This window comes from Oryctolagus cuniculus, chromosome 5, assembly GCF_964237555.1.
Source record: "Oryctolagus cuniculus chromosome 5, mOryCun1.1, whole genome shotgun sequence".
Classification (NCBI taxonomy): Eukaryota; Metazoa; Chordata; class Mammalia; order Lagomorpha; family Leporidae; genus Oryctolagus; species Oryctolagus cuniculus.
The window spans coordinates 9,644,914-9,666,119 of record NC_091436.1 but is presented as its reverse complement, the minus strand read 5'-3'; the positions used below and the strand labels follow the sequence as shown (position 1 = coordinate 9,666,119).

Here is a 21,206-nt window from a genome sequence, read left to right as displayed (position 1 = left end):
CAAGTTTATTCCCAGAGTTGGAATTTCTTCAAGTTTTCCTGCCGCAGGATATTGACCTTCAGAATAGTAGTGTGTTTCAAACCACCGAAAGGCCACGTGGCGAGGGAAATCTCGGGGCTCCTTGAAGCTAGACTTCACCTGCTCTTTCCCGTTCCGCCAGCACTGCTTCCACAGCCTGTGGAGGTGGGCTGCATGAGGGGCTGGCGGATTGAGGAGTCTGAGAAGTAGTTGGAGCTGTACACGGGAGGCGTGCTGCCCCAGCCAGCACTGTACGACCACAGTTTAACTGTGGGGGAGAAGTTTTATGTACAGGCACACACAGGCCCACGCAAATTCTTTGGTCTTTCCTGGAAAGTCCTCTTCAGATGGTTCCCAGGTCTGACCCCCTTCGAGTGCGGCAGCCGTGAGCTACATCAACAAGCGGAGCTCCCGTAGCTTGCTTCATTGAGAACGTTATTCCATTCTCATCCAGTCTCCTGTATCCCGGGGAATGTTTTGTACCAGCTGACTGAGATATCTGACTATTCAGAGAGTACTGCAGCGTTTAGCAATAAAAAACAATCGAGGTTTTAATTTAGAGGCATCTTGTTTCTTTTTTTTTTTTTTTTTTTTTTTTTTTTTTGACAGGCAGAGTGGACAGTGAGAGAGACAGAGAGAAAGGTCTTCCTTTGCCGTTGGTTCACCCTCCAATGGCCGCCGCGGCCGGCACACCGTGCTGATCCGATGGCAGGAGCCAGGTGCTTCTCCTGGTCTCCCATGGGGTGCAGGGCCCAAGCACTTGGGCCATCTTCCACTGCTCTCCTGGGCCACAGCAGAGAGCTGGCCTAAGAGGGGCAACCGGGACAGAATCCGGCGCCCCGACCGGGACTAGAACCCGGTGTGCCGGCGCCGCAAGGCGGAGGATTAGCCTAGTGAGCCGCGGCGCCGGCTTGCATCTTGTTTCTTAAACATGTTTTGAATCATTTTATCTTGCAAAAAATAGGTAGAATGACTTATTTCTAAAATTGAAGAACTGTAAACCATATAAATAATCTGCATCTAAAATATATGATAATATAGTATTAGCTGGGAACATACAATAAAATCATATGAAGAATTGCTGACATAATATAGTAATAGATTTTTGGGTTTTTTTTTTCCTTTGGAAAGGAGAAAAATTCATTTGAGATGTTGTAAATGAAAATAATAATAAAAACTCAGTGGGCTTAAAAAATTTAATAGGCTCGGGGCAGGTGTCTGTTATAATGCTGGTTAAGACCCCCGCCTGCCACATCAGAGAGCCTGGGTTCGATTCCTGACTCCAGCTCCCTGCTACCGTGGAGGCAGCAGTGATAACTGGAGTAGCTGGTTCCGGCCAGCACGTGGGAGACCTGGCCGGAGTTCCTGGCTCTGGCTTTGGCCCTCGGAGGCATTTGTGGAGTGAACCAGTGGGTGGGAGCCCTCGGTATCTGTCTCTGCCTCTCAGACACATACACTTGAAGTCAGTTGACTTTTACATGGGATTTGAGTTCCCCAGGACGTTAGAGGGAAGTTGATGTTGCGATAATGTTTCTCCGGAGAGTCTGCAGGAATGGGGAGGAGCTGCTAAAGAACCAAGAGGAACGCCCCGGAGACGCGGGCCAGGCCCTGCCCTGCGAGCTCCCAGCGCCCCAGCCGCGGCTGCGTCCGCCCGGTGGCTGTCGCCGCGGCTGTGACGTCACCGTTGAGACTCTGCCCTTGGTTTTCACAGCTGGTTTGATGGTGAAGAAGTCAGCGTCAGATGTGTCCATCTCGTCCGGCACCCACGGACAGTATTCCGTGTTGCAATCAGCAAAGCTCCTGCCCGGAGCCCCTCAGCAGCCAGTGAGTGCCTCTCCCTCCAGCGCCGCGTGCAGCGTCGGCTTCTCAAACCCACCGGGTTGGCTCTTTTCAGTGATGGCCTGGGTGTGTCTCTGACCTGCCAGCGGGGGCCCGTGCCCGTATCTCTTAGTAGCTGGCCTCCGTATGGCTTGTGCACTGGAGAAACTCACTGAGCATGGACGGTCCTGTGTGTCCCAGCACGGCGGGCTGCTGGGTCCCACACTTGGGTCTTGGCCTTGGCCTTGGCGTGCAGAGCGTTGGCTGACAGAAGAGAAGGTAGCAGAGAGACGCCGGTCATCCTGACAGGGACCATCCTGGTGTGGTCAGAGTCGAGGCACGGGGGGACCTGCGTGCCCCAGTTAGGAAGTCAGGGAGTGGCTACATGAGCTCATGCAGTAGGGGGGTCCGGAGCGTGCAGGTGGGGGAGGGGAAGCCATGCCCAGGATGCCACGCGATGGTCTGGACAGCAGCCCAGCAGCTGTGGGGCTGGGGTGGTGATGCCAGCAGCTTCCAGAAAGGTGAGGGGTCATTGGCAACCACCCAGCCGCTGGGAGGAGAGGCAGAAAAAGCACCATTCAGGAAGCCTGTCTGGAGGGTCTCAGCAGCAGCCAGCCTTGGAAGCAGAGGCTGTGACCCTGCTCCCGCCTTTCCGTTCTTACTGTAACAAAGACGCAAAGTGGCTGACCCACGTCGGAAAACCCTTCATTACCGACTTGGGAGGGGAGGGCAGTGGCCCTAGAGTCGGTAGCCCTGGGGCAGGGGCTGCAGGGAGCAGGTGCGACTTGAGCTCTGTGAGTCTTGCCCCAGGCACAGCAGTGGGCGAGAGGGGTGGCGGGAGGCGCTTGTGCCCACCTTAACACGCTTCCTGTCCTGGTTCGGTCCTCCAGCCCAGCGCGCGGATGGGGATCAGTAAGCCCTACAACGTCAAGCAGATCAAGACCACCAATGCCCAGGAGGCAGAAGCGGCGATCCGCTGTCTCCTGGAAGCCAGAGGAGGTAGGTGTGCCACCCTCGCCCCTGCTCCTTTGGTCTGAAAGTGGCCTAGGAGGGGCGATGCCACGTGCTCTGTTTCTGGAGGCAGCGTCACCTGCAAGCGCCCATTAGCACCGCTCTCGATTGTTCCATCGCTGAGATCTGTTGTCCACGCGAGATTATAAATTCACAATTCAGGATGCCTGTGAAAACAGTCCCAGGGTTACTGAGCGGCGTGTAAGGAGGAGACTACGATAAGAATGACAACGACAGAGCCAACAGAGCCGGCGCTGCGGCTCACTAGGCTAATCCTCCACCTTGCAGCGCCGGCACACCGGGTTCTAGTCCCAGTCGGGGCGCCGGATTCTGTCCCGGTTGCCCCTCTTCCAGGCCAGCCCTCTGCTGTGGCCCAGGAGGGCAGTGGAGGATGGCCCAAGTGCTTGGACCTTGCACCCCATGAGAGACCAGGATAAGCACCTGGCTTCTGCCATCGGATCAGCGCGATGCGCCGGCTGCAGCGTGACAGCCGCGGTGGCCATTGGAGGGAGAACCAACAGCAAAAGGAAGACCTTTCTCTCTCTCTCTCTCTCTCTCTCTCTCTCTCTCTCTCTCACTGTCCACTCTGCCTGTTAAAAAAAAAAATGACAACGGCAAAGCGTTTTTAAAACAGTGCTGCAGGTGCCAGCTCAGCCCGCCAGTTCTGTAAGAGAACAGTGATGGTGTGCGTCTTAGGCACAGTATCTTGGGTACAACAGTTACGGGCCTAGTGGCTGAGGTATGCCAGCAAGTGGACAGAAACTACTCCCTGTCCAGCAGGGACTCTGTCTACTGCGCCCTGTTAATTTCTCGTTGCTGCTACTTCACTGAGCCCACGAAGGTCACATGTAACTTTCTCCCCATGCATTCAGAAGGCACGGGAACTCGCGTGTGTGGGCCTTTGGGCTTCGCTCTAGAATCTCTTTCAGAGAGGGCAAGCGATGTCCTTTGAAAACACACGTACAGTTGCTTTTATTTTGCTCGTAATTTGCTCTTATTCAGCATATTTAACTTCTCAAATGACATTTAAGGGAGCGTGGGTTAAGAAGTTGAGAAACACAGTCGGAGGAGAATACCACCACAAATGTTTTCTTTTTTATCTAAAAAAAAAAAAAAAAAGAATTTTGAAAACAATGACCCAACAAGCTAGGCTCCGCCCCGGCTCCTCACCCCGGGGTGGTGGCCAGGGCCTCAACTTGGTCTGGATGGGAAGTCACAGAGGCCCTGGCACCACACGCCAGGTTTGAGGAGTGCTTGTCCACGTGGTGTTTCTCGGGGACAGGATCAAAGCCTCGTTAGGCCCACAAGCAGGAAGATGATGATGGGTATAACAAATGTGGACCATTCCTGCTATGGAATATCGTTCTGCTGTGATGATGATGATAACAGAATAAGGATGATGCACTAACACAGTGCTTGTCCTGAGGGAGCCCCGACAGCACCCTGGTCAGCACCCTGGGGTGAGGAGCTGGGGCTGAACCTCGCTCGTTGGTCCTGGCAATCTTCAGGATTTTTTTTTTTTTTTTTTGACAGGCAGAGTGGACAGTGAGAGAGAGAGACAGAGAGAAAGGTCTTCCTTTGCCGTTGGTTCACCCTCCAATGGCTGCCGCGGCCGGCGCGCTGCGGCCGGCGCACCGCGCTGATCCGATGGCAGGAGCCAGGAGCCAGGTACTTTTCCTGGTCTCCCATGGGGTGCAGGGCCCAAGCACCTGGGCCATCCTCCACTGCACTCCCTGGCCACAGCAGAGGGCTGGCCTGGAAGAGGGGCAACCGGGACAGAATCCGGCGCCCCGACCGGGACTAGAACCCGGTGTGCCGGCGCCGCTAGGCGGAGGATTAGCCTAGTGAGCCGCGGCGCCGGCCCAGGATTTTTTTTAAGAATAAAGGAAATATTTTTAAAAAAGATTTATTTATTTATTTGAAAGGCAGATTTACAGAGAGGCAGAGAGAGAGAGAGAGAGAGAGGTCTTCTATGCACTGGTTCACTCCCAAATGGCTGCAATGGCCAGAGCTGTGCCTATCGAAGCCAGGAGCTTCTTCCGGGTCTCCCAAGTGGATGCTTTCCTAGGCCACAATAGAGAGCTGGATCAGGAGTGGAGCAGCCAGGACTTGAACCGACGCCCATATGGGATGCCAGCACTGCAGGTGGCAGGTTTTTTTTTTTTTTTTTTTGGACAGGCAGAGTGGACAGTGAGAGAGAGAGACAGAGAGAAAAGTCTTCCTTTTGCCGTTGGTTCACCCTCCAATGGCCGCTGCGGCCAGCGCACCGTGCTGATCCGATGGCAGGAGCCAGGTGCTTCTCCTGGTCTCCCATGGGGTGCAGGGCCCAAGCACTTGGGCCATCCTCCACTGCCCTCCTGGGCCACAGCAGAGAGCTGGCCTGGAAGAGGGGCAACCGGGACAGAATCCGGTGCCCCTACCGGAACTAGAACCCGGTGTGCCGGCGCCGCTAGGCGGAGGATTAGCCTAGTGAGCCGCAGCGCAGGCCAAGTGGCAGTTTTAACCACTCTGCCACAGTGCCGGCCCTGGAAATGTTTTGAATTGGTAAATTATCCTTAGAATGTACACTGCTTAAAGATTAAATCGGGGCCAGGTGCAGTGGCACGGTGGGTTAAGCCGAAGCTTGGGACACTGGAATCCCACGTCAGCACCAGTTCAAGTCCCGGCTACTCCGCTTCCAATCCACTTCCTTGCTAACGCTCCTGAGAAGGCAGCAGGTGACAGACCAAATACTTGGACTCTGCCGCTCACGTGGGAGAGTGGGGTGGAGTTCCTGGCTCCTGGCTTCCGCCTGGCCCAGACCTGGCTGTAGTGTCCATTTGGGGAACAAACCAGTGGGTGGAAGCTCTCTCTCTGCCTGTGAAATAAACAACTAAATCCTTTTTAAAACAAAAAGATTGAATCAGGCTGTCGGTTGCCTTGGGCTTCACCCCTCAGCCAGCTGATTTTGTGTTTCAGGTGCCCCAGAGGCAGCCCTGACTGCCGTGGCCGTGAGGGACCAGGGATCCTCCAGACCAGAGCCCACACCTGCGCCAGCCAAGCCGGACACCTCCCAGGCGCCCCCGCTGCTGCCCCGTCGGCCCCCGCCAAGAGTTCCTGCCATCAAGAAGCCGACCTTGCGGAGGACAGGAAAGGTAGGGAACCCACGCCCCAGGGTTGCTCTGATGTCGGCTTAGATCAGAATGACGTCACGCGGCCAGAGAGCTGGGCCGGACATGGTCTCCCCAGCCCCACTCGCGATTCCAGCCCCAGCGTCACCTCTGGGGAGGAGCCGGTACGGCTGCTGGCTCCCTCGCCCCCCCGCTGCAGCCCGGCGCTGGCCGACAGAGCACGGCTGTTTCCTGCAGATCCTCAGGGACAGGGCAGCACCGGAGGCTTCTGCTTCCTGAACGCTCCAAGTGCCCTAAGAGGCCCCGCCCAGCCCGCACGGTTGTCCTCACACTGCCTGGCCCCTGCCGCCCGGCCCCCACGGCTGTCCTCACACCACCCGGCCCCTGCCGCCCGGCCCCCAGGGCTGTCCTCACACCGCCCGGCCCCCATGGCTGTCCTCACGCTGCCCGACCCCCACGGCTGTCCTCACACCACCCGGCCCCACGGCTGTCCTCACGCCGCCCGGCCCCCACGGCTGTCCTCACACCGCCTGGCCCCCACGGATGTCCTCACGCCGCCCGGCCCCCACGGCTGTCCTCACACCACCCGGCCCCCATGGCTGTCCTCACACCACCCGGCCCCACGGCTGTCCTCACACCACCCGGCCCCCGCCGCCCGGCCCCCACGGCTGTCCTCACACCGCCCAGCCCCCGCCGCCGAGCCCCCACGGCTGTTCTCACACTGCCCAGCCCCTGCCACCCGGCCCCCATGGCTGTCCTCACGCAGCCCGGCCCCCACAGCTGTCCTCACACCGCCCGGCCCCCACGGATGTCCTCACACCACCTGGCCCCCGCCGCCCGGCCCCCACGGCTGTCCTCACACTGCCCAGCCCCTGCCGCCCGGCCGCCACGGCTGTCCTCACACTGCCCAGCCCCTGCCGCCCGGCCGCCACGGCTGTCCTCACACTGCCCAGCCCCTGCCGCCTGGCCCCCACGGCTGTCCTCACGCAGCCCGGCCCCCACGGCTGTCCTCACACCGCCCGGCCCCCGCCGCCCGGCCCCCATGGCTGTCCTCACGCAGCCCGGCCCCCACGGCTGTCCTCACACCACCCGGCCCCCACGGCTGTCCTCACGCCGCCCGGCCCCCATGGCTGTCCTCACGCCGCCTGGCCCCCGCCGCCCGGCCCCCACGGCTGTCCTCACACTGCCCGACCCCCACGGCTGTCCTCACACCACCCGGCCCCTGCCGCCCGGCCCCCATGGCTGTCCTCACGCCGCCCGGCCCCCATGGCTGTCCTCACGCCGCCTGGCCCCTGCAGCCCGGCCCCCAGTGCTGTCCTCATGCCACCCGGCCCCCGCCGCCCGACCCCCACGGCTGTCCTCGCCACTTCTCTTGCAGATTGTGTTTTGCTCTCGCTCCCAAGCTTCTCAGCCTTGCTTGCTGCTTCAAAGACATGAGTTTGTAAGGACAGTGGCCGCCCAAAGACTGGCGCCCGTAGACACGTCTGGATCTTCCGCTTGATCTTGGCGTCCTGGTCCCCGGACGCCGGGTAATCCTTGCCTGTCATGGCAGAGTGACCGCCGCGGTCCCCGCTGTGGACAGTGGCACGCTGCCCTGCTGCTCCGCGCTCCGCTAAGCTCGCCGTCAACTTTCGGGGTTGCTCTGCCGCCCGCTTTGGTTTGCTGCCACGTGTGTCTGCCGTGCCTTCTCACGACGTGGCCCTGGCCCCTCTTTTCCCAGGCACTCGCTGTGCCTTTACTTTTAAAAGCCGGGAGCAGAAATGCATTCATTTCCCAACCCGATGTGTAGGTGCTACAGCAAAAGCCTGCTGGAGGAGGGCTTTCTTTCTTCTTTCTTACTTATTTTGCTTTAATTTGAGAGGTAGTGAGGGGTGCAGGGGAGATCAAAATCTCCCATTTATTAATTCATTCCCCAAACGCCCACAACAGCCAGGGCCGAGCTGAGCCAAAGCCGGGAGCTGGAACTCAGTCCAGGTCCGTCCGCAGCGGCTGGGGGGGGGGGGGGGCGGGGAGCGGCAGGGACCCAATCCCTGCTGCCTCCCAGGGTCCGCATTAGCGGGAAGCTGGAGTCAGAAGCTGAGGCTGGGTTTCCAACCCAGGAATTCCAGTGTGGGCCGTGCTGTCTTCACCGTGAGAAGGGATTGTTTGCTGTTTTTTAAAGATTTTATTTATTTATATGAGAGGTAGAGTTGCTGTCTATCTGAGAGGAAGAGACAGAGAGAAAGGTCTTCCATCTGCTGGGTCGCTCCCCAGATGGCCACAGTGGCCAGAGCTGGGCCGATCAGGAGCCAGGAGCTTCTTCTGGAGCCCCCACAATGGTGCAGGGGCCCACGCACTTGGGCCATCCTCCACTGCTTTCCCAGGGCATAAGCAGGGAGCTGGATAGGAAGAGGAGCAGCCAGGACCCCATATGGGAAGCTGGCACTGCAGGCGGAGGCTTAGCCTACTGTGCCACAGCGCTGGCCCCAACAGGGGAAATTCTGAGACGCCGGTGCTTAACCCGGACAGCCCCTCCGTATGGGAGTACTGCACTGCACACTCGTCTCCTTCCCGAGCAGGGCAAGTCCCTGGGCAGGTCAAGTCCATTCTTCTCCTTGTATTGAGAATTATATGGGGTTTTCTAAAAGTGCATGGAAAATGTGCACTTCTGGGTTTCTGTACCAGAATAAGCTTACCTTTTAATTCATTTTCCCTTGAACTTTTGAGGGGTAGCTTCATTAGCCGGGACTTGAACCAGGGCCCCTATGGGATGCTGGCACTGCAGGTGGCAGCTTTACCCGCTACGCCACAGCGTAGGCCCCTAGCCAGCCCTTCAGGGAGCTTAGCACTATCATGGGAGTGGCTTCACCTGAAGGGGCGCGTGCTGTGTGAACCACCAGCCAAGCCGCGGCCTCGGAGGAGCACCTTCGCCCAGAGGTTCGCTTTGAGTCACAGAAGAGCACAGCCCCGTTCGCTAAGAAAACTCTGGAATGTTGCACTATGGCTCTGCTTTTAAAATCCTCCCTGGCCTCTCGTTGCGTGTGCTGGTTTGACGTGCCCTTGTGTGTTTTCTCCTGTGTGTTCCCCCCTCTGGCCACACTGCCAGCGTCCAGACATTCTCAAATCTCGAATTTGCTGGAATGTCACCTCAGGCTCGTCCCTCCCCCCCGCTGACAGCTTCGTGTTCTCTGGTCCTCGACTTGCACGTGGCGGCTTCCCAGTCACATGTCGTGTCTTGCTTTTCTCAGCCCCTGTCGCCCGAAGAACAGCTTGATCAAGAAGCAGTCCGCTTCACAGTCGGGCCCCCGGAGACAAGCCTGGAAGCCCCTCCTCCGGGGACCGCCCCTCGAGTCCCCCCTGTTCCCAGACCAAGGACATTTCAGCCTGGCAGAGCCGCAGAGAGGCCGCCCAGCGGTGGAAAGCCGGCACCGGGCACAGGTGGTCCTGTGGCAGGCAACACCTTGCTGTCACCGCCCGAGGTCCCGTCTCTCGTGCCCAAGGTGCCCCCAAGGAGGAAGAAGTCCGCGCCGGCGGCCTTCCACCTGCAGGTCCTGCAGAGCAGCAGCCAGCTCCTCCAGGGCCTCACCAGTGATGCCAGCGGCCATGACCATGACCGTGACCGTCCGCCGGGTCGCCAGCCTGAGGCCGACGCTCTCTTTCCCCAAGTGCATTTCCTTGGCCTTTCCTCTGCCACAAGCCCCGAAACGGACGGTTCCGAAGTCACGAAGCCGGAGGCAGCCTCCCTTCTGGGTGAGTATCAGGACCCCTTCTGGAACCTTCTGCACCATCCTAAGCTGCTGAATAATGCCTGGATTTCCAAGAGCTCCGGCCTCTGGAACTCAGAGGCCAGGAGCCCCGAAAGAGCTGACCCCGGCCCGGAGCTGCTGCCACACCAGGACCAGAACGCCTCCGGTCACTGGGTGGCCATCAGTGACAGAGACAAGAGGACGACGCTGCAGGCGTTTGACCCGCTGGCAGAGACCTGACCCGGGAGCTCCACAGGCGGCCCGTGTGGGACGGGCTCCCTTGGCCCCTGTAGGCAGCACTTCCCCAGGTCAGAAGAGGGCTGTTTAGAGACACGCTGAAAACAACACGTGTGTGTGTGTGTCACTCTCGTGTAGCTGACAAAAGTTGTGTGTCTCCTCCAATAAGATGATTATTCAGCCACCGAAATACGATCGACTCCAAGTGTGTACATAAAATGTTTGCCCTCGGGGGGATGGGACCTGCCGTTAGGTTCAGCACGCGGATTCTATGGCAGGAAGTCAAGCTGGCAAGGCCCACGGCGTTCTCTCGCCCGTTCTCTCTCTCTGTGAGTGTCTGAGGTGGGGCTTTGGTTTGTGTCCCGTTAGTGTGTTCTGGATTTGGAACAGCTTTGCGATGGCCTCCCTGAAGGTTGATGCGTAAAGTGCGGATTACGCGAAAGGTTGCTTGGGACCACGGACAGCGATGTCTGGCCCGCTGAAGCCAGCTTGCAAAAAGCCCAGAGTTAGAAGTGGCAGACAAGGCATCCAAGTGACAGGACCATGCATCCACGCGAGCGTGTGTGTGTGTGTCCCACAGGAGCCGGTGTCCCACACTGTCTGGTTCCAGAGGACATGCCTTGAGCTTCAGCCGGCTGGGGGTTCCTGTCCTGCATCTTAGACCTGGGTGGCCCACACACTGTAACTGTCCAAGCTGCGGGGCACTGCTTCTGTGACTCTTACCCCCTATCTTGTCCTCCTTAAACGAAACCTCCAGGATTCATTCCCCTAACGTTCTGTACCCTGTAAAAGTGTAGCCTGGGTAAACTCACACTGCCACATAACACGGATGCTCACTGCTGTGGGATGGAGAACGGTTAGCCCCATCTGCCTAGCTCGAGCTTCGGGAAGGAGCACCTGTCCCTCTACGCAGAAATCCTCAGGGCAGTGTTTTTGGGTTTGTTCAGCTATGCATTCATTAGGTTTTTATTCTTAGACGTTTTCTTCACATTTCCAACACCACTTCTCACCTGTTCAGCCATTGAAAAAGGTACCCCCATCCTGTTTCACATAAAAACCAGGGTGGGGCGTGTTCGGTGCAGCAGCAGGCACCAGCCTGGGACAGACGCCTGCACCTTGGAGTGCCTGGGTCTGAGCCCCAGCTCCTTTTCAGATTCCAACTAACGTGCAAGCTGGGAGGCGGCAGGTGACGGCTCAAGTACTTGGGTTCTTGCCACCGACACGGGAGACCCAGAGTTCCTAGCTCCTGGGTTCAGCTTGGCCCAGTTCTGGTCATTGTGGGTGTTCGGGCCATGAGCCAGCAGGAGAGATCTCTGTCTGTCTCCTTCTGTGTATGTCTGCCTTTCATATAAATTTAAAAAGAAATAATGATAATGGCATAAGGCCTAGAATCTATTTGGAGCATACATTTTTTTTTTAAATGCCAGAGTTAGACATTGAGAGACACAGAGAGAAAGGTCTTCCTTCTGTTGGATCACCCCCGAAATGGGCGCTACGGCTGGTGCGCTGTGCCGATCCAAAGCTGAGAGCCAGGTGCTTCCTCCTGGTCTCCCATGTGGGTGCAGGGCCCATGCACTTGGGCCATCCTCCACTGCGCTCCCTGGCCACAGCAGAGAGCTGGACTGGAAGAGGAGCAACCAGGACTAGAACCTGGTGCCCATATGGGATGCCAGCGCTGCAGGTGGAGGATTAACCAAGTGAGCCACAGTGCCAGCCCCTGGAGCATACATGTTTTTACTAACGTGGCATTTCCTGGGCAAAATCTTATGGTGCCACCTACCAAATCCCAGGAGGCCTGCAGCTCAGCTGATCCCAATGGCTGTTCCCCGTGCTAACATGAATCTGGGGGATTCCTCTCCTAATGCTAACAGGATGGCAACCATCCTGCTGCCTGGGCTAAACTGCCTTCATTAGCAATCGGACCTCTGGGATTTAGCATGGGCTGTCATTGTCAACTTATATTGCAGATTACTGAAATTCAGCACTCAAAGCAAAAACGAAACTGCATGTATCTCATTTCATCTGAAAACTGATAAAAACAAGTGGCTCTGAGAGATGCCCAGATGACACTGGTAGCTGGCCAGTCATGAGAGAGGGCATCGGGGGACCAGGGCGCCTTCTGTGCACTTTCTGTGATTTTGGGGGGTGATGGACATTGTCATCTTTAACAGAGGATGAGAAAGCAAAAATGGGCTTCTCGGAGAAGTGAAATGATTTGCCAAGATGCACACCTCTGCTGATCAGGAATGGAATTCAAGATTTCTTCATTCAAATGCCTGTTTTCCTATAGCTGCTTTTTCCCCCACCAAAAAGGAGGCGAGCGTGGAACAGCCCGGCTGGAAAGGAGGGGACAGGTAAGCTCCTCGAAAGTAGCCGGCGGTGCTGGAAACAGGCTGGGTGTCTCAGTTTCTCCTTCGTTCTAGGGAGCAAATAGCAAATCGTGGCATCAAGGGCAGAATTTCCGTTTAGATGCTCAGCGCTCAGCACACACGCATCCGTGAAGAGGCTCCCATGAGGACTAGCACGGAACGGTGCTGACCAGCTGATGAGTAGGTTAGCATTCGCTGGGGAGGAAAACTGCAAAGACCGGTGATTAATGGAAACTCCGTTAATACTGTTGGATCACTTGTACTGAAGTTGTATGTGATACCTGTGAAATGTTTTTATCTTTTGTTAAAATCAGACTGACTTCAGCTATAAAGAGACTTGAAATCCCTGCTTTGTGTAGCCTTGTTTTCTGGGTCACATGCCATTGCTAGTTCTTCCGCTGCCTGAGTTTCTGTTTGGGGTTCATTTTTTAAATCACCAAGTTGAAAAAGTAGAAAAGTCACACTAGAGGGAAGAACTGACGACTGGAATGTTCTAGCAGGGCCCACAGCCGTAACCTGGATCACAGCGTTGTGCCACAGGATCTGGGAGACAGCGCGGCTTGTAGGATCTCACAGCCACCTAGCGGGGCCTGGTGGAGTGGGCTGAGCGCTGCGCAGAGGCAGGGATGGGAGTGTGTACTCTTGGCTCATCTAGGTCTGCTCCGAGCCAGCGAGCACACAGCCTGTTCTCTGAGGTGCTCAGGAAGCAAACTGTACCGGTAATCTCACAGCAGTGAACGTGGCCCGTGGGGAGGACGTCCCTGGTTCACCTCATCCAGGCACCCGGCACCGGGCCACGAGGAACCAGGTGGCGGCAGAATTTTGCTTTCTAAGGCAGTGGGGTTAAAACTCGACCTCATGCCCGGCCACCTGCCTGTATCTCAGCGAGGGTACAGAGGAGAGAGCAGTTGTGGACAGGCAGTTAAGGAAGATTTGAGAAAAGATTATTAATGTTACATTAATTACAATTTCGGGACACTGCAGAAAGCAGGGAGTTCTTGTCGGCCCTCTGCTCCCACACACCCGCCCCCTCCAGCGTCCGTGTCCCCAGCACGGGAGGAAGGGCAGTTACAATCAGCCCACGATGACGCCACCAGCTCTCCTGCGCTGCCCGTCCTGCGGGACTGGAGAGCTGTATAACGACTGAATCCAGCCACCGTGTCGTTGGCAGCAACGTCCCCTGTGCCTCGCTGTCCCCAACCCCGGCCGCCTGCTCTTCTGCTTCCTGTCTCCCTGCCTCTGCCCCTGCCAGGACGCCGTCACGTTGGCATCGCCCCACCCGGTAGGAGCAGTCCAGGCTCCTTCCGGTCTTCACGGACTGACAGCGAGTTTCTCTTCAGTGAATGTCCCAGTGTCTGAAGTTACTAAAGGACATCCTGGTTGCTTCCACGTCTTGGCAGCTACGCGTAGAGCTGCTACAAACAGGAGAGTGCAGGCTTCTGTGGGGGGGTGCTCAGTGCATTCGCGTACAAACCAGGGAGCTCGACTGTTGGGTCACAGGACGGGAGTGTGTTCCTTTTGTCAGAAACCGCCCTGGCTTCCAGGGCGGCTGTGCCATTTTGCATGTCCATCAACAGTGAAGGTGAGTCCCGCCGGTGCTCCGTCTCCTCCCCGGCCTTTGGTGGCGTCCGTGTTTCTGGACTTTGGCCGTTCTGATAGGTACGTAGTGATATCGTTGTAATCCTCTAACCCGTAATGACCCGATGCTGGAAATGCTTTGCCATCTCTAGGCCTGCTCTGATGAAGCACCTGGTCAGCTCTTTGGCCCATTTTTAAATTGGGTTTTGCATGTTATTGTTAAGAGCTGTTTGTATATTTTGGGTAATAGTCCCTTATTGGATGTGTCTTTTGCAAATAGTTTCTCACCCTCTGTGGCTTATTCTCTTACATTGTTTTCTGTGGAACAGAGGATGAATGTGAATAGTAAACAAGTTAATTTATGAATATGGGAAGAATGTTAGCTGATAGAAAAGATAATTGCAAGAGATCTTAAATGACATTTAGGAGTTTGGTTTGTAGATAACAGAAGCAGTGGGTAGTAGGACTATGACATAATTATGTAGGAGGAGTGGTTGGTTATAGGCATTCCCTGGGCCAACAGTCACTCTTCAAAGCTTATGGAATATAGTTTATAAACGGGGTGAGGTAGGGATCCAGTGCCTTCCCAAGGGAGTTATGTAAGTACCACATACTACACAACAAACAGTTACCCTTCAGTTAGCTTTCCTGAGGGGTTATTTAAGTTTATTGACATTTTAAATAACATTGGGATTTATTTATACTTTGTATTTTGAATGTTTTTGTTTGAAAACATTTTTGATTAACTTCAGTTTGTGTTCCTTTTCTACTTTTTGTTCATTTTACAAACTTGATAAAGATACACATTTCCTCAGATTATGGTTTTAACTGCCCCTACCCATTTTGGTGTGACATGGTCTCCTTGTCATTGATTGCTGGATTGTAATGTACTTTGCTTCCAGCCAAGAGTTATATTTAGGGTACTGTATAATTTCCAAATAGTTCAGGGACTTTGTTCTTCGTTATTTTAAATTTGTTTTCAATTTTACAAGACTTTGATCTGAGAGTATGACCTAGGCAAACACCTAGTTTTGAAATTTTTATTAAGGTTTGCTTTGTGGCCACATGCAGGATTGATTTTCTTAAGTGATTTCACCAATACAAAGTAATTTATTTTTTTTAAGTTATAGGGTAAAAAACTGTGTGGGTGTGTGAGGGAAGGAGAGGGTCCGAGGTTCAGTTCCTGCACATCCGACTGGGACAGGCAGAGCCTGTGCAGGGAGCAGGACTGCGGCTCCAGCTCTGGCTCCAGTGCCTCCGGGCCGCCCCCTATTCTCGCCAAGGCTCCTGAGATTCTGAATAAATGCTTCTCACTTGGCCTAAGGCTTTGGACTAACTTGTAAGAGCTCCTGCTTGCATAACTTCAGCTATCTAGGCTCTAGGTCACCCGAGAGCTCATCCCAAATCTTTTGGGATGAACAAAGTCTTTAAGATAGGCTGCTGCTCTTCTCTGAGGCCTGTGATGTCTCCTACATCAATGCAAATGTTTCTGGATAAAGTCCAGGGATGTTCCAGTTGGCCACAGACCACCCTGTGTCTAGCTTAGCACGGAAAACCCCTTTCCTCCTGCCTTGTGGTATGGGGATCTTCACATCTTGCTGCCACCCAAGACACATTGTTTAAAAGACTGATTTATTTGAGACAGAGAGATATGCACTTCTATCTGCTATTTCACTTCCCAAATGGCTGCAATAGTGAGATCTGGGCCAGGCTGAAGTTAGCAACCTGGAACTCCACCTGGGTCTCCTATGTGGGTGGCAGGAGCCCAAGTACTTGGGTCATCTTCCCTTGCTTTCCCAGGCACTTTAGCAGGGAGCTGGATTGGAAGTGGAGCAGCCGGGACTCAAACTGGTGCTCATATGGGATACCAGCATCTTAGGCAACAGCTTAACCCATTGCACCAAAACGCCAGCCCCCTAAGATACATTTCTGTCTACAAGTCACCAATTACGCTGATTACTCTGTGATGTGGATTTGTCTTTGTGGTCCCGTGGCTCTTTCTACCTTTGTGGGCTGATTCTGATACACTGTGCTTTTCGGAAGCTTGTCGCTAGGATGCTTAGTGACTGCCTTTGCTGATTTTGAGTAGTTCAGTAACTTTCTTGGGAAAGAGGTATCCTGGGCTCCTCATGCAGTTATTACAGAATTCTCTGTGTCCTTGGCCACCTTCTGTGCCAGTACAACACTATCTTATTTAACTTGGACATCTCATAAAACAAGCCCTCCCACTATTCTTTTTAAAGACGACCTTGACAATTCTTGATTTTGCATTTCCACATAAATTTTAGAACCAACATGTTAAGTTCCACTGAAGAAAAAGCCCCCTGGGATTTCCGATGGGGGACTGCATGGAATAGCGGATACAGCTTTCCAATACTGAGTCTTCAATCCAAGAACATTGTCTATTTCTCCATTTAAGGTTTTCATTAATATTTTAAGTCTCTGACTTGCTATAAAAATCATCAAGCGGCCGGCGCCGCGGCTCACTGGGCTAATCCTCCGCCTTGCGGCGCCGGCACCCCGGCTTCTAGTCCTGGTCGGGGTGCCGGATTCTGTCCCGGTTGCCCCTCTTCCAGGCCAGCTCTCTGCTGTGGCCAGGGAGTGCAGTGGAGGATGGCCCAGGTGCTTGGGCCCTGCACCCCATGGGAGACCAGGAGAAGCACCTGGCTCCTGGCTTCGGATCAGCGCGGTGCACCAGCCGCAGCGGCCACTGGAGGGTGAACCAACGGTAAAGGAAGACCTTTCTCTCTCTGTCTCTCTCTCTCACTGTCCACTCTGCCTGTCAAAAAAAAAAAATCAAGCATCATCACCCTCATATTTATATATATATATCACCTGTATTAATATTTTGTTATATTTGCTTCATTTCTTTACTGAAATGTTTTCAAGTTTTGATACATTTGACTCATACTTTCAGTATGTATCTCTAAGGAACATTTTCCTTCATAACCTTAATGTAGTTATCTGTAACAATAATTCTTATTTAAAATTCATCTGCTTTCTACTAGCATACTTACTTACAGAAGCTTCTTGTATATTGACTACATAATCTTATAAAATCCTAACAGTTGTTTTTTTTTTTTTTTTTTTTTTTTTTGACAGGCAGAGTGGACAGTGAGAGAGAGAGACAGAGAGAAAGGTCTTCCTTTGCCGTTGGTTCACCCTCCAATGGCCGCCGCTGCAGCCGGCGCACCGCGCTGATCCTGGCAGGAGCCAGGAGCCAGGTGCTTTTTCCTGGTCTCCCATGGGGTGCAGGGCCCAAGCACCTGGGCCATCCTCCACTGCACTCCCTGGCCATAGCAGAGAGCTGGCCTGGAAGAGGGGCAACCGGGACAGAATCCAGCGCCCCAACCGGGACTAGAACCCCGTGTGCCGGCGCCGCAAGGTGGAGGATTAGCCTATTGAGCCACGGCGCCGGCTTCTAACAGTTGTATTTTAATACACCTAATATGCCATCAATTTTAAGATACATAATTTATAAAGCATTGTTCTTGAGAATATTTTAAAGTGTGTCTTAGTGGAGTGGGCGCTGTGGCACGGCAGCTTAAGCTGTCGCTTGAGACACCCATGTCTCATAGGGGAGCGCCTGGTCGGAGTCCCAGCACCTCCGCTTCCCATTCAGTTTCCTGCTAATGCACGGGAGGAGGCAGCGGATGACGGCTCATTTAGCATGGTGAGAGTGGCCGTTGTTATATTGTTTCCATTAAGTATGACAGGTTTTTTTCTTTTAGGTATCCTTGTTTGGATGAAGGAAGTCCCTTTTCTGGCTTAGTAAGTTTATCCTTTTCATGAATGATTACTAAATGTTATCAAAGATACTCTGCATGTACAAGGGTACTTCCAAGTTTGTAGAAAAATTGAATTAACAGTATTTTGATGGGAAACAATTTTGAAATCATGCAGTTTTCTTAAGACGTGTTTTCCATGGGCTTTCTGAAGCCTCTATATTGAAATGATTGTTCTTCCTTGTGTTTGCTACTATGGTGAGTTACACTGACCACCGCCCAGTGCTGTGAAAACCTGGCACTCCTGGTGCAAGTTCAGCTCAGATGATTATCCTTTTAAATATTACGAGGCTCATTTCAGCGTGAGAACGATGTGTAACTTTCCCTTTTTTGTATTGTCATTTACAGTTTTGGTATGAAAGTTATGTTAACCTCATGGAACAAGTTGGAATGTACACTTTCTGATTAACTGGCACAATGTGGTAACATTGCAACTGTCTCCTGTTTAAACTTGTGGTGGCACTCACCAGTGTGGTCAGCTGGGCCTGTTGCTAGTTTGTGAGGTTTGTAAATGGACAACTTCATCTCACAGGACTAGTGCTGTCTCCTACTTATGGGCAAGTTATTCTTTACAGAATGTCCTATTTCATTTAAAATTTTATACTGGCCTAAAAGTATTCATAAATATCCTCTTAGCTTTTATTGTCTACATTATAGTGAAAAATAGTACTCGTAATTTGCATGTTTTTTGCTTGATTGCTTTTACTCGAAGTTTCTCTGTTTTAACAGTCTTCTCAAAAAATTCGTGATGGCTTTGTTGAAACTCTCTTCCCTAATCTTCATTCACCAATTTCTGTTCTTTCTAAATTGTTTCCTTGTTTTAAATGGTTTTCCCTTATGTACTGATAGCTCACTTATTTGGTGCCTTTCTAGTTTCTTGATGTAGGCAACAATTGCTATAAACTTCCCTCCAAAACACTGCTTTTGCTATATCCCATAAGTTTTAATAAGCTGTATTATCATCTTTGTCTCCAGAAATTTGATCTCTCTTTTGATTTCTTCTATGACCCACTGTTCATTCAGGAGTGTGTTGTTCAGTCTCTGTGTTTGCATATTTTCTAGGGATTCTTAAGTTGTTAATTTCCAGCTTCACTTCATTGTGGACAGAAACCATACATGGTATGATTTATTTTTAATTTACTGAGACTTGCTTTATAGCCTAGTATATAGTATATAGTATATGGTATATGGTATATAGTATATAGTATATGATATGTGGTATGTAGTATATGGTATAGAGTATGTGGTATATAGTGCATGGTATATAGTATATGGTATATGGTATAGCCTAGTATATAGTATATGGTATATAGTGTATGGTATATGGTATATAGTATATAGTGTATAGTATACAGTATATGGTATATAGTATAGCCTAGAGAAAGTTCCATGCACTGATGAAGAGTGTATATTCCTCCCCATGCTCTCTAGATAGTTAAGTGCCTTTGGTCCATAATATGGCTTAACTCTGTTGATTTTCTGTCTAGTTGATCTTTCTGTTGATTAAAGTGGCGTATTGAAGTCCCCCATTACTATTGTATTGAATCTGTATCTCCCTTTAGACTCATTAACATTTGTCTTAGGTACCCTGGCATTTGGGTACATACACATTTATGATACATCTTCCTGTTGCGTTGATCCCTTAATCAATATATAATGCCTTTGTCTCTTTTAACAGCTTTTATGTTAAAATCTGTTTTGTCTGAGATTAGGAGGGCCACACCTGCTCATTTTGAATGTCTTTTTACATCCTTTTACTGTCAGTATGCCTGTATCTTTGTTGGTGAAGTTTCTTGTAGGGTCTTATTTTTTAATCCGTTCAGCTAGTGTGTATCTTTTAAGTGGAAAATTTAGGCCATTTACATTCAAGGTTATTACTGATAAGTAACGATTTGATCCTGCCATTTCCCCATACGTATCCCTGTTGTTTGCTTTGGATTTCCTTTGTGCTTTTGCTAGAAGATTTTCTGCCTTCACATTCTTTCATAATGAAGACCATCATTCTTGGTTTCTGTGTATAGCACATCCTTAAGAATCATTCGTTACTGATGTAGTTTGTGGACTCAAAAGGCTTCCATAACCTTGGCAGCTCATGTCAAGGCCCTTGGGTGGTCACTAACATCAAAAATAAGAGTGTTAATTGTTAAATCAACAACAGGAGTCACTGTTCCCTTACTCTCCATGTTGGACCTCTGTCGTTAATGAGTTGTACTATGAGAATTAACAGTAAAACTTGGCTTCAAGTTGTTAAAAAAAAAAAAAAAAAAGGCCAGCGCTGTGGTGCAGCAGGTTAAAGCCCTGGCCTGAAGCACCGGCATCCCATATGGGTGCCGGTTCTAGTCCCAGCTGCTCCTCTTCCAATCCAGCTCTCTGCTATGACCTGGGATAGCATTAGAAGGTGGCCCAAGTCCTTGGGCCCCTGCACCCACATGGGAGACCTGGGGGAGGCTCCCGGCTCCTGGCTGTGGATCGGTGCAGCTCCAGCCGTTGCAGCCATCTGGAGAGTGAATCAGTGGATGGGAAGCCCTCTCTCTCTGTCTCTACCTCTCTCTGTAATTCTTCAAATAAATAAAATAAATCTTAAAAAAAAAAGAATCATTTGTAAGGCTGGGTAAATGGTGATAAATTCTTTGAATTTGTTTGGTGGGTCTTTATTTCACCTTCATTTATAAATGAGAGCTTTGCTGCATACAGTATTCTGGGTTGAGTTTCTTTCTTTTAGGACTTGCACCCTATCTTTCCATTCTCTCATAGCCTGTAGGGTTTCTGATGAAAAATCAGCTATTAGCCTAATTTGGGATCCTCTGAAGGTAATCTGGCATTTCTCTCATGCCCATTTTACACTTTGTTTTATTATTTAGAGTTTGACTATAATGTGTCATGATGAAGATCTTTCTAATTGTGTCTATGAGGAGTTCAATGTGCTTCCTGTTCTTGGATGTCCCTTTCTTTCTCCAAATTAGAGAATTTTTCTGCTGTTACTTTGCTGAATAGGCCTTATCTCTTTCCATGCTTTTAGGAACTCCTAAAACACATATGTTTGATTGTATAATAGTATCCCATAAATCTTGAACACTATTTTCAGTTTTTCTAATTTTTTTCCTATTTCCAAGGATTTGTCTTCTAGCTCAGATATTCTCTTCTGCCTCACCAAGCTTTTTGTTGAGGCTTTCCATTGTATTTTGTAGTTGACATAGTGAGTTCTTCATTTCTAATATTCTAGCTTGATTTCTCTTCACTATCTCAATTTCTTGGCAAAGTTTTTATCCATATTGTGTATGGATTTCTTATCTCATGAATTTGTTTCTCTGTGTTTCTGAGTAATATTATGGTCATTCTTTTGAATTCCTTTTCAGGCTTTAGTCCATCTTCACTTGTTAAGATTTTATTTATTTGAGAGGCACAGTTAAAGAGGAGAGGGAGAGACATAGAGAAAGGTCTTCTATCCATTGGTTCACTCCCCAAATGGACACAATGGCCAGAGCTGAGCTCAATCCAAAGCCAGGGGCCAGGAGCCAGGAGCTTCTGCCAGGTCTCTTGCACAGGTTCAGGGGC

The 21,206-nt window shown here is 51.7% G+C and overlaps 1 protein-coding gene across 4 annotated transcripts in view; it reads left to right on the top strand.

The window, feature by feature from the left end:
* Positions 1–12,635, top strand: part of SYNJ2 (synaptojanin 2) — a 91,771-nt gene extending 79,136 nt beyond the window's left edge. For 2 of the 4 annotated variants that reach the window (XM_070073332.1, XM_070073331.1), the window contains 5 exons: positions 1,730–1,842; positions 2,727–2,835; positions 5,806–5,981; positions 7,336–7,486; positions 9,185–9,324. In XM_070073332.1, coding sequence (XP_069929433.1) covers positions 1,730–1,842; positions 2,727–2,835; positions 5,806–5,981; positions 7,336–7,458 — 521 coding nt within the window. In that variant the 3' untranslated portion in view covers positions 7,459–7,486; positions 9,185–9,324. Of the gene's footprint in view, positions 1–1,729; positions 1,843–2,726; positions 2,836–5,805; positions 5,982–7,335; positions 7,487–9,184 lie in introns of all 4 variants that reach the window. The other 2 variants (XM_051855211.2, XM_008263731.4) reach the window with 1 other exon arrangement.
* The last annotated feature ends 8,571 nt before the right edge of the window (positions 12,636–21,206 follow it).